At 39.3% G+C, this 13598-nt stretch overlaps 1 protein-coding gene across 1 annotated transcript in view; it reads right to left on the bottom strand.

Annotated features, from left to right (window-relative positions):
- Positions 1–13598, bottom strand: part of LOC124555175 — a 247777-nt gene that overhangs the window by 144039 nt on the left and 90140 nt on the right. The window contains exon 5 of the mRNA XM_047129001.1: positions 443–623. Within this exon, the coding sequence (XP_046984957.1) occupies positions 443–623 (181 nt within the window). The remainder of the gene's footprint in view (positions 1–442; positions 624–13598) is intronic.

The following is a 13598-nucleotide window of genomic DNA, read 5'->3' as shown; positions in this document are numbered from 1 at the left end:
TTTGTGGCAGTTTTCGACTGACTGCATGAAAAACATGGTGGCTTACTCTGAAAATCTTTACATGATTGATTCTTAAAACCCTCTGACATAGTCAAATGCACATGCTCTGAACTTTTGTAATTAAATCTTCAGTCATTATCTGGTTACTTCTACAGACATATAATACTCAAGAGTTCTCCACAGCCTTTATGACAGTATCATGGCTCCACAGAAGGCAACTTTTATCACACAGTGGAATACTTTAATGCACTGCAGTATCACATTTTTATTACTTGCAACTTTGTGCCTTGTCCTGTGGTGTTCTGATTATGAAAGGTTCCATGTTTCACCGCCAAAATTAGGAAATTAGATTAGTCAAAAGATCTAAGTCTCACTATACTGCAATGTTGGCAAAAAGAAGGTAACTGTAACAAATATACATTTTAAAGTTCAGAAAACTTACCTGAACACATGTCTTGTGAAACCACGCATTCTTCTTGCAACATGGTGCCCACAAGGTATCTGGCGAAGGCTTTGGAATTACAGTTTCATAGCAAATTGTACAAATTTGAGGAACTTTGGCAGCATCAATCAGTGTTGCTTTGTCAACCACTTGTATTCGCCTGTGAGTACTACAAAATGACCTGAAATTGAAAAAACATTTCTAATCTGAATGTGAAATTCTCCTCTTAATTCAGTGAATTTTCTTTTGAAAAACAAATATGTGTAAGTGCTGAATAATAATCAGCGCATACATACGACCTACTACAATTCACAGTGTAGCATTCTATGAGTTCAAATGCTGCCTTACACACCAACTTAGCTTTCATATGTACATAACAGCACTAACAATTTTTTTAAACGTACGATCAACTTGAGCACTGAAATTTATAGCCATTTAAAAAAGAAAAAAACAGTACCAATAGTATCTATTTATTCTAGCATACCGGTCTGCTTCCTCAAAAATCAAAAGAAACTGAATTCAGATAACATTTTCAGAACCAGAAATTGACTAAATGCTGATATCACAGAAGACCAGAGGCACAAAATTCAAGAGTAGGGTTTACCATAAACAAAAAATTTAGAAACAATTTTAAAGATACTGAATCAATATCCAACAGAATAGCAAGATTTGTTCTGAAAAAAGTTCATATTTGCCCTCGGAACTGTAAAACTTATCAATCCTTTGAATGGTTAAGGTTTTATACAAGGGCGTCGAATTTCTGGGCACTTTAGAAAATGAAACTCAAGGAAAAAAACATGTTTTCAAAATATCTTTGATGTGTAGCAACATGTCCACTGCATATTTTCGTATTACGAAAGTATAAATTCAAATTCCACCAAACACCGCATGTTACTTTCTGAACCATTGAAATCGAGATTGCGATGTGATTTTGTAAGCAAGCCATAGCTCATGTTATGTGATCTTGCCAGCCGATGACAGCTGATATTCAGAGCATAGGACACGTGATGTAGTCAGCCAATAGCAATGTCACTGTTAAGTACCACGAACACACACAGGAAAAGTTAATGGTTTAAATTAATATACATACTGTTGCTACAAGAAAAGCAAAGTTTTTCCATCTAATGTTGATCTTATTTGCGCATGTTACACTTTAAGATATATCGTAAAAATGTGCCAGTAAAATTCTTCTTCATCAAAGAGTTCATTTCTAAATGAGAGCCAAATGCTCTGTGATTTAAGAAATTCATCGTGCATTCTCGCTCATAGTTCAACTTGTGTATAAGGAAATTTACATTGAAATTAACGCTTTTCAGACCACCATGAGCAATATATTCTCGCGACCTGTTAGAAATAGGCTCGTTTCAGCAGCTGCCAGAGAGCGCCAGATAATTGGCATCACCCCCCTTGGGCAGCTATGACAATGCTGGAAGCCCGTATGTTCGTACGTGTAAAACATTAAAAGATCTTACATTATGTCATAAAAGAAACGAGACATCAGAGGATGCTCCCGGAGAATGTTGTGAAACATACTACAATGTTCACATTTAGAGTGCATACTTTAAGTGCACATTTGTATGTCCAGAGTCCCAATGAAGTAGGCCTCGACCTGATATTAAGCTTTTCAGTGCAGTTTTTGAGAAGTAAATTTTCTTGAAGTACCAGTACTGTATTATCTCATGTTTGGTTCTTCATTATGGCATAATGCCATACATGCTGGAAGATGAAAACGTGCACTTGAAATGCAGGGAATAGTTGAAACTATCCAATAGTGTGGAATTAAACACTTTGTTTCAAATACATTGGCTGCCTCAGCAGAAATGATTAATAAAAACCAAATTTGTTTAGCAAACTGACAAAAATAACTTCATTGTTCTGCAAGGCGATTAATACTTAACTTTCAGAAAGGTGGAAATAAAATGAAATCTGAAACTAATAATATATTTCAGCCTTCCGTAATCATGTGAATGTATTTTAATTCAATTGATAGGTCTCAGCCACGAAAATCTGTTTTTTTTTTTTTTTTTTTTTTTTTTTTACGTGAGAGCAGTAAACGGAGAGTTCAAATGGCTCTGAGCACTATGGGACTTAACATCTGTGGTCATCAGTCCCCTAGAACTTAGAACTACTTAAATCTAACTAACCTAAGGACATCACACAACACCCAGTCATCACAAGGCTAATTGGAGAGGAAACAGCGAAATCACCAAATATAAACACTGATCAAGCAGAGACTCCTCCCCATCTCCCCGCAACAACTCAGGTTGCTCTGTGTATCAGCCCCAGATCTACAGTATTTCTGAATCACGGCAATCCTAGATAGCGACCCCCCCCCCCCCCCCCCCCCCCGCTCTCAAGCGTTTGAGGTAGGGCGTAAAAAAAATTTTAAAAATATCGAATTTTCAAAAATATGTTCATATTGTAGTGCACATCTTTCTGAAGAGACTGACACATAAAACAAATGTGTTCGAGGCAATGTAAGACATGTTTTTGGTCTTAAGTGTGCCAAAGTGCACTGCCACGCCTCTTCACATAGTTTTCTTCTATCCCACGTCACTGTATTTCACTCTGTGGAATTGAAACGTGTATGTTTTTAATGGGTGCTATCGAACTATATTCAGGACAGGTGAAATTAAAATGTCCTGTGGTACCTCTCCTGCTCCCAGTCACCTGGTCTCACATCCTGCCCCTCTTTCTTTTTAAAAAGAAAAAGAAAAAACCTCACAATTAATACTGGATGAGATTATTTGTAAATGGGAGAAGAAGAACTCTTCAGCAAATTTGGCCTGTTTGTTGCCTATTAGCTAATAACTTGCTCGTTTGTGTGACATAAAATTAAATATAGGATATATAAAACCAGTAAACACAAGAGACAAACAAGACAGCACACATTTCTTCAATATTTAGCTACTAGCTTGTTTTTCTCTCTGATCTTGCTATAGCTTTACATGGTGTGCTTTCCTTTCTGCGAAAGTATCTATTACCTCATCAAAATTCGTCAAACGTTTTGCTACTTGAAAAATTGAAATGTAGTTGTCTAATACCGAAGAAACTGTTAATAGAAATGTACCCAAGACTGGTGTGGTTTCGCAAGCTGATTACATCTGTTTTGTTCCTGTCTGCTAGATAAAACAAAATATGCCTTTCTAATATTGCAGCAATTGTAACACAAACCAAATAAACGAGACTGTTTTGGCACAAATGGTCATTTTTAGAACACAACAGATTATAATTCACAAAGTACCAATATCAAATGACTATTTGGCCTACTACACGCGAAAAGCTGTATGTTAGGAAATAGTTTTACATTTCATTCATACGCTCCAGTTTCTCATGCATGAGATCAAAAAGTAGTACAAAATTTTTATATAAATTCTGAATCGTCATATTCTTCCATAATTTCTGTGATGTCGCCGTTTATTCTGAATCGTCATATTCTTCCATAATTTCTGTGATGTCGCCGTTTCTTCGCCCTCCTAACACGATTGTTCTAACAAACAATTTTGTCATCACTAATTTTGTAACTGTTTCTGCCATTCTCAAAACTTATTCACCGATTAAATTCAGTAACTCTGCCAGAATCACCAGTTTAGTTTTACCGTGATAATTCTCTGGTTGCATTGTTACATTTTCGTACAACGTGTTTTCTGTGCTACTTCCAGAATAGAACTTAAGCAGCAGCTAGCAGGATACTGTACAACTGGTATTTACTAATCTAGCGATCTGGTTAGAAATTTGCTGTCAAAATTTCATTTTCTTGGATACACCGAGAAGATAATCTTTCTTACCTGTTATTCCTGTTAGTCATTTATTTCCACACTGGAAGTCAGAACCTATGGATTTCACTAATAATTATAACAACGCTGATTGTTTGCAAACCCAATCAACCAAATAATCACACAGCAACTGGCATCATCCGTTCGGCTTTACTCCACTCAGCCCATATAACCCTGTCTCCTTTTGTCTGCAGGAAAGTTTATTTCTAGATGTGACGAGGACACATCACATACACTATGCACGCATTCAACTTATGATTCTTTCATAAATCAACTTAGTATGTGTTCAAAAATATTAAAAAAACAGCAGGGATACGTTTAAAAATCATATAGACAATCAATAGACCAACATGTGCTGGATGCTAGGTGCTTTGTGAAACAAGGTTTTTCCCCCTCAAGAATATGAAATTGGCACCCCCCTTCTCGCCCCCCAAAATTGCCACCCGGGTCAGATACCTCTGTCCCTCAAAATTGTAGTAATGCTAAAATTATTATCCATTAGAAGAAAGCAGACAGACAAGACAGAACCATACTGACTTATAGACCTACCAGTACTGTAGAAGGTATTCACTAAAATTATCACCAAATGCATAGAAAAAATATTAGATGTTATTCAGGCAAGGAACAAGTTGGATTTAGTAATGGATTTAGTACGATGGACCACTTGCAAATTGTGAACAAAATTACAGAGTAGAGCAATGTGTATAAGTTAGCACTTTATGTCAGAGCAATATATTTTGATAAAGCTTTTGACTTGCTTTCAAATATATAATATAATAATGTCGTGTGACTAGGGTCTCCCGTCAGGCAGACCATTCGCCTGGTGCAAGTCTTTCGATTTGACGCCACTTCGATGACTTGCGCGTCGATGGGGATGAAATGATGATGATTAGGACAGCACAACACCCAGTCCCCTAGCAGAGAAAATCTCCGAACCAGCCGGGAATCGAACCCGGGCCCTTAGCATTGACATTCCGTCACGCTGACCACTCAGCTACCGGGGGATTCATAGTGGCAGCTCTACAGGTACAGTAATTCAACCAATGTGGGTTTAATGAAGAATATATATGTCAATGCCACTTTGGCTTCAAGACAGAGATAAATTAAAAGATTGAAAGACGCATCAGGTGAGGAGGATTCATATCCTCAAAACTGTTCTCAGCAGCTGCAAAAGAAGTTTTCAGATCATCAAACTATAGAAATGAAGGGCTCAATCTTAATAGATCATACCTGAACCACCTATATGTTGATGATGACACTGTACCGTGTGCCTCCATCGCAGATAAACTACAACAATGAATGGAAGAACTTCATAGTGCAAGTATGAAAGTAGGACTGAAAATCAGTTACATAATGATTAAAATGTGTATAGCACATATACTGAAAAGGAAACAGAACAAGTTAACAATGAAGTCAAAGAACCAACTGACGAGTTTTTGTACGAGGGCTATCCACAAAGTACATTACGTTTTGGAATTAAAAATAAATAAAGTACTGGAAAATTTTTTTATTATATACAGATGAAAACCACACTTAAATACTACTTTTCTACATAGTTGCCATTTAAATTAAGGCACTTATCGTAGCGATGGACGAGCTTGGAAATTCCTCCATCGTAAAATTCGGCCGCCTGCGCCTTCAACCACGTGGTTACCTCTTCTTGAAGCTGCGCGTCGTCATCAAAACGCTGCATAGCCAACCACTTCTTCATTGCTGGGAATAAGTGGAAGTCGCTCAGTGCCAGGTTGGGACTGTAGGGCAGATGAGGAAACAACTCCCACTTAAAAGATTCGAGAACTTCACGAGTGGCATTTGCCGTGTGGGCCCGGGCGTTGTCGTGAATCAGCAAGATCTTTGAGCCCAACTTTCCCCTGCGTTTGTTTTGTATTGCTCTTCTGAGGTTGTGCAGAGTTTGGCAATACCTTTGAGAGTTTATTGTAGTGCCTCTTTCCAGGAAATCCACAAAAATCACACCTTTTCTGTCCCAAAAGAGGTAACCATGTGGTTGAAGGCGCAGGCGGCCGAATTTTACGACGAAGGAATTTCCAAGCTCGTCCATCGCTACAATAAGTGCCTTAATTTAAATGGCAACTATGTAGAAAAGTAGTATTTAAGTGTGGCTTTCATCTGTATATAACGAAAAAACATTCCAATATTTTATTTATTTTTAATTCCAAAACGTAATGTACTTTGTGGATAGCCCTCATATTTCGGGCAGTCGAAGACAATGTCTGGGTGGACAGCAAATATAACAAACAGGAGAGAAAACATGGCCTAAAATACATTTCATAAACCAAATAATTTTTTCAAAACAAAGCTTCCATTGTGTCTGAAAATGAAATTATAAAATCAATGTGTAAGAGCATACAGCCTTCGTGTATCTCCTATAATAGATGGGGAGGAAGGAGTGGGCCTAACACATTCATCTACAGATCCAAAATACATATTACTACTACTACTACTACTACTACTACTACTACTGATTCCATTTTATTGCGAGTTTCGTAGTTTCCTCAGAGTCACAGGACAGCAGCGCAGATTAAATGATGTTCAATTAGCAAGTGAAAATAAAACACCAGTGAAAGGGAAAGGAAATTCAGGAGAGTATTCCCATCCACGGCAGAATAGGAATTCGAACAACAAGACTCAATCAGAATTCACAAGATTGTCTTAAGAATAGTAGGAATAATTATATGACAATACGGTACAGTAATGGTCAAACTATACATACAGTATTAAGGAGCAAGAGGTATGCCTAGATTAATTAGATTCCAAGATGGGCAAAAATTGTGAAATGAGATGTTGGAGAAACCAAAGAGTGAAAATACACTCCTGGAAATGGAAAAAAGAACACATTGACACCGGTGTGTCAGACCCACCATACTTGCTCCGGACACTGCGAGAGGGCTGTACAAGCAATGATCACACGCACGGCACAGCGGACACACCAGGAACCGCGGTGTTGGCCGTCGAATGGCGCTAGCTGCGCAGCATTTGTGCACCGCCGCCGTCAGTGTCAGCCAGTTTGCCGTGGCATGCGGAGCTCCATCGCAGTCTTTAACACTGGTAGCATGCCGCGACAGCGTGGACGTGAACCGTATGTGCCGTTGACGGACTTTGAGCGAGGGCGTATAGTGGGCATGCGGGAGGCCGGGTGGACGTACCGCCGAATTGCTCAACACGTGGGGCGTGAGGTCTCCACAGTACATCGATGTTGTCGCCAGTGGTCGGCGGAAGGTGCACATGCCCGTCGACCCGGGACCGGACCGCAGCGACGCACGGATGCACGCCAAGACCGTAGGATCCTACGCAGTGCCGTAGGGGACCGCACCGCCACTTCCCAGCAAATTAGGGACACTGTTGCTCCTGGGGTATCGGCGAGGACCATTCGCAACCGTCTCCATGAAGCTGGGCTACGGTCCCGCACACCGTTAGGCCGTCTTCCGCTCACGCCCCAACATCGTGCAGCCCGCCTCCAGTGGTGTCACGACAGGCGTGAATGGAGGGACGAATGGAGACGTGTCGTCTTCAGCGATGAGAGTCGCTTCTGCCTTGGTGCCAATGATGGTCGTATGCATGTTTGGCGCCGTGCAGGTGAGCGCCACAATCAGGACTGCATACGACCGAGGCACACAGGGCCAACACCTGGCATCATGGTGTGGGGAGCGATCTCCTACACTGGCCGTACACCACTGGTGATCGTCGAGGGGACACTGAATTGTGCACGGTACATCCAAACCGTCATCGAACCCATCGTTCTACCATTCCTAGACCGGCAAGGGAACTTGCTGTTCCAACAGGACAATGCACGTCCGCATGTATCCCGTGCCACCCAACGTGCTCTAGAAGGTGTAAGTCAACTACCCTGGCCAGCAAGATCTCCGGATCTGTCCCCCATTGAGCATGTTTGGGACTGGATGAAGCGTCGTCTCACGCGGTCTGCACGTCCAGCACGAACGCTGGTCCAACTGAGGCGCCAGGTGGAAATGGCATGGCAAGCCATTCCACAGGACTACATCCAGCATCTCTACGATCGTCTCCATGGGAGAATAGCAGCCTGCATTGCTGCGAAAGGTGGATATACACTGTACTAGTGCCGACATTGTGCATGCTCTGTTGCCTGTGTCTATGTGCCTGTGGTTCTGTCAGTGTGATCATGTGATGTATCTGACCCCAGGAATGTGTCAATAAAGTTTCCCCTTCCTGGGACAATGAATTCACGGTGTTCTTATTTCAATTTCCAGGAGTGTACATAACCGTGTAAACCAATCACTGTTGGGCACATAGGATAAAAAAGGATTAATATTGCACTTGATTCTCACAGTAACGTACATATTATAAATATGAGTTATTTTGAGGATGAAGTACATGTAAGTAGTTTCCTTACTTCACCAGTTTCTGGTGTCAAAATATTTGAGATCACTGATATTAGTGGAAAACTAATAGCAGAAGAAATGTTTGTTAGTTTTAAAATGTGCTTTATAAATACACCTTTAATTCCAGGTGTTGGTTACATGAAGACTTATTAGCCACAATTGATTTTAGCAGAATAGTTTTGAGTTTCATATTTAAAGAAGAATGTAAGGAATTAAGCTTAACAGAAAGTGAGGAATCCTTATCTCATTCAATTTTAGAGGAAATCAAAGGAAGTTTCATGGCCGATGTATCTTTAATGTCAACTGATACAGACGATTGAAGAAAGTAGAAATAGGATGATAAGGGGTACACTACAGCAGAGGATGAATTCTCTACCATAACTGATGATAAAACAACATTGAATAAGTAGAAGCAATCACAACTTGTTGGTTTTCTGAGAAGATATGGAGCTAGTTTCTCATCACAATCAGAAGTTACGAAGGATTTTGTGTGTGAATTAATGGTCAAAAATCACGCTCCACTTTTTTGTGAATTTGTACCCTATCCTTATTTATACTACAACCAGACAGCACAGGTTAAGTTTGATAATGAGGTCATCCACTTGGGTAATATCTGCAGAGAAGTTTAACAAGGATGAGTTTATCTTGCCCCTGTTACAGAATTTGTACTCAGACAGTATCTTTCAGGAAGCACTTTATGATATAGAAACAGATAAAGATGAATGCAGTCTTCATCAACAACATCCACTATGCTGACGATACAGTAATGACTGCTGCTGATCCTTGACAACTCGTCTTCGAAGGAGGAGATTACAGTAGTAATATAGGTCTGAATATCAGCAGCAAAATGACACATTTTGTGATTGTCACGAAAAAGCTCAATTCCTTTACAGATCCAGATCTTGATTCAACAGATTCTTAATACAAAGAGTAGACAAGTTTCAGTATATTTGCCCATGGCTCTGTGAAGACAGATCATATATCAAATGTTGCATAAAGAACACCAGCATGTTTTTCATAAAATTCAAGAGAATTCTCACACGTACAGACCTAGACCTAAATCTTAAGTGTTCAATTTGTTAATATGCTACATCTGGCCTATCCTTCTATATGGTTCTGAAGGATGGTCACAAAATATGCCAACAGCAAAGAACATTGAGGCCTCTGAAATGTGGATCTACTGCAGAATGCTTAAAATGACATGGGCAGCAAGAATATCTAACACTGAAGACGTGCAAGGAATAAACATACACTGAGAAATGCTAACAAGGTTTAAAAGAAGAGAAACTGCATACCTATGATGTAGCTTACAGAATACCAAATACATACTTCTGCAGTTGATAACAGTAGGGAAGATCAAAGGTGAAAGAAGAAAAGGGTGAAGAAAAATTTCTTGGCTAGATAACAAAGCACTGGACAGTATTTCCAAGCGGAGTTCAACCACTAACGTATTTACTCGACTATAAGACAACCTTCATTATAAGATGACCCCCTTTTGTTCAGGAGTGTTCTTGAGAAAAATTTATTTTCAGCATATTCTGACTAATCAAAATTACAAACTGTTTCATTGACATAAGGTATCTGCCTAGAAAGTTAACATTACACCTATTCTAAATTTATGCCATTTATTGAGTGTCTACATTTTGATAATACAAGGAGAAATAAAATAAACAAAAAGAAATAGCTTACATTAAGTTGTGGACTGTTTTCTTTTCTACGTTTTTTGCTTACTAATCCTGTCATCTGTGATATCACTACTTTTAATCATCAATAACTTATTAGCACAGCTGTGAAATTTTGTATCTTCATCATAACAAACATTTGGCTGTCAGAGTTGACAACATTGTGGCACGAAACAAGTACATACGCCACCGGCCCCTATCTAGACTTTCACCATCTCTTGCGGAAATGAATACTATTGCTCAGTTTGTCAAACTTTTAAGTCAATTCAATTCCAACTACAAATTCATTCAAGCAAACTGCAGTTTAAATGTGGTAGATGTTCCCAAAAGGTCAAAGTACATGGTATGTATTTCCAAGGTTGGCAACGTGACAATTTGTTGCCCGCACACTACTCCCCTCCCCAAACTCATCCTAGATCTCAGCCAAGCTGGTATCACTGTTCCCCCTCCAAACCTCCTGTAGTGCTGTGCTTGAGCAACTGTGAAATACGGACTGCAATATCTTCTAGTGCCCAAGTAATGTGTAACAACAGCAACTAATACATAAATAAATCCAGATTCAGTCCAATTCCCGAACTTCACTCGTCCCACCACCCACTGACATATGCTGGTAGTATCTCCACAACAGGTCTTGCCCCTGTAATTTATTCTCTCGACAATAACTAAAGTTTAATATCATTTATTTCATTTGTTAGACATTTCATTCTGGACTAATTTCTGTTCTTGTTTCACCTCAATGTCACCTTCATGTTATAAAGCTGATTACAAAAAAATGGTTCAAATGGCTCTGAGCACTATGGGACTCAACTGCTGAGGTCATTAGTCCCCTAGAACTTAGAACTAGTTAAACCTAACTAACCTAAGGACATCACAAACGTCCATGCCCGAGGCAGGATTCGAACCTGCGACCGTAGCGGTCTTGCGGTTCCAGACTGCAGCGCCTTTAACCGCACGGCCACTTCGGCCGGCAAGCTGATTACATGCTGGTAACATTTATACTCAGTATTCTGATACGTCAACACGATTGAATTTCTCATTTTCAACCTATGTAGTAAATCATTACAGTCTCTCTCAATCAAATAAACTACTAATCTGGTTCAGACTTAAACAATGTTTTTTGAATGACAACATTTTTGGGTTTGAATGTTACCTTCATTTAAAAAGCAGCATTAATGTTTGTACACAGTATCCAATCATGTATGAGAACTTTTATAGCAAACCTGTTGAAATACAACAAAAGTTTGCAAGATAATAGAACTTAATGCTATTTCCTCTTGTGTTTCACAAAATTGTCAAATTTCAAGCAGACCAGTCAATTGTTGTACTGGCTAGATCATAGTTTCTTGTGTATCCCTTCAACTAGCATCACGCAAGTCACATGTCACATGATTGTTCTAGCAACATCGATACTACATTGACCGCTTTGGCGTATCGGGAAATTGAGCCTGTTCGAACGCATCATTCGCCAAACTCTTCACTTCTAAATTCTGCAAAATAAATCTACACATGACCACAACAGCCAAAGCTTTGGATGTAAATTTAAGATGACCACTATATACTTTATTAAACAATGAAAAAAAGTTAACTTCAGCAGCAACTGTTTAACCTGCAAATATAAGATGATCCTGTACTTTTTGAAAGATGAATTTGGGGAAAAAACTTTATCTTATAATTGCATAAATACAGTACAGAGAATAAAGATGCATCTTGTGGTCACCAACATCCGTTAATGGATAGGGAGGGGGAGAAGGAGGGGGGCAGTACCCTATCTTGGCAGCAGCCCAAACTGCTTTACGCAAATAAAAAATGCTTTGTATATGTAAGTAAGTATTATTATTTCAAGAATGTGAGTTGCCATTTCAAAAGAAATCTGCATATGTGCAGTGTATGTCATAAACTGAAAGTTAACCCAGTTCCACTGAACTGAATCTTATAACATGTAAGGTATATGGGATTAGTGGCTGTGGATTTTTTCACTCCACTGCCTCATGACAAGGTGTAGCTCAAGTATTTGTAACATTAAAATATTGGTCCAGATTGGCCAAGTTGTACCCAATAAGGTGTGCCACTATTTAAACAGTGATCAAATGTCTGAGAGGCCATTATTTTACTACATCGCTGAACAAAAGTGGCTCTTCTCAGTTAATGATAAACAATATGTGCCAATAGCCTAAAATGAATTTCTAGCATGGGAAGGAGCAAAACACACATCAGTATCCAATCATCATCCTCCAGCAAGCCCAGAAGAAAGACGGTGTCAAGAGAATTATTGTTACTGACATGAACTTATTACTGAGAATGACACACTAAGTGGGCAGCACTAGTACTGAAATGTGTACAGAACTCAAAGTGAAAAATCAAGAAAGTATTGAATGAGTGACTGCATTCCACAACCCTATTGGTACCCAATGAAGTAGCTGGGAGATTAATGAGGCAGAAACTTTGTTGAGATGGGTGAGTTGACCAGAAACATACAGTATGTTAGAAGAGAAAACCACGAAAAATATTTATAGTCAATTGTAGCTTACAAATATTTAACCCTCGAGCGAGCGCCCCTGCGTATAAAGTGCGCCAACTGCAAGTAGCATTGCCGTGCACGGTTCCATTTTTGTTTTACAATAGCAAGCCCCTACCTATTCCTGCATTATTGTTTCAGATGGCCCGGTGAGAAGTTGTGCTGTCATAGGTTCACGTGAGCTACAGTAATTTAAAATCAACTGAGAGTGTGTCATCTTAGTGTACAAAGTGTGCCATGCGCCCGGTCATGTAAGTAATTTTCCTTTCACTTTTATTTTGTTTCTTTTTAATTGAATCAAAACATGTAACAAGCGAGTGAATCACTGTGCAGAGCGATATCAAAGCTGACAGACATCGAGCTCGATTGGTTACTCAACGAGGACCCAGAGTTCACCTCTGTACCAGACAACGAAAACGATGACGACTCTTAAGAAGAAGAGGCATTTATCACACAAAGTGACCATTATTCTGATTCTGATTGAGTCCACAATTCAGATGATGACAGTGAAGAGTTGCTCTCCACTGATGGTCTTTTTATTGGAGGGACAAAATGTATAAATGGAATAAAATATGTCCTAATGTGACTTCGAAAACAAAAAGAAAGAATATTGTGAAAGATTCCCTGGGCCTACACCTGTTGCCAGAGAGGTCACAAGTGAAACAGAGGCTTTATGGACAATACTTAGCCTGGAAAAGATTGATGAAATCATAAAATACACAAACATATACATTCAATTTTTGTTTCAGCAGATGCTAAAACATTCTTAACTAGTAATAAAGAAGTATATTGTGACTAACAACCTAA

The sequence above is a fragment of the Schistocerca americana genome, chromosome X, assembly GCF_021461395.2.
Source record: "Schistocerca americana isolate TAMUIC-IGC-003095 chromosome X, iqSchAmer2.1, whole genome shotgun sequence".
NCBI lineage: Eukaryota > Metazoa > Arthropoda > Insecta > Orthoptera > Acrididae > Schistocerca > Schistocerca americana.
This window is presented reverse-complemented; position numbering and strand designations above follow the sequence as displayed.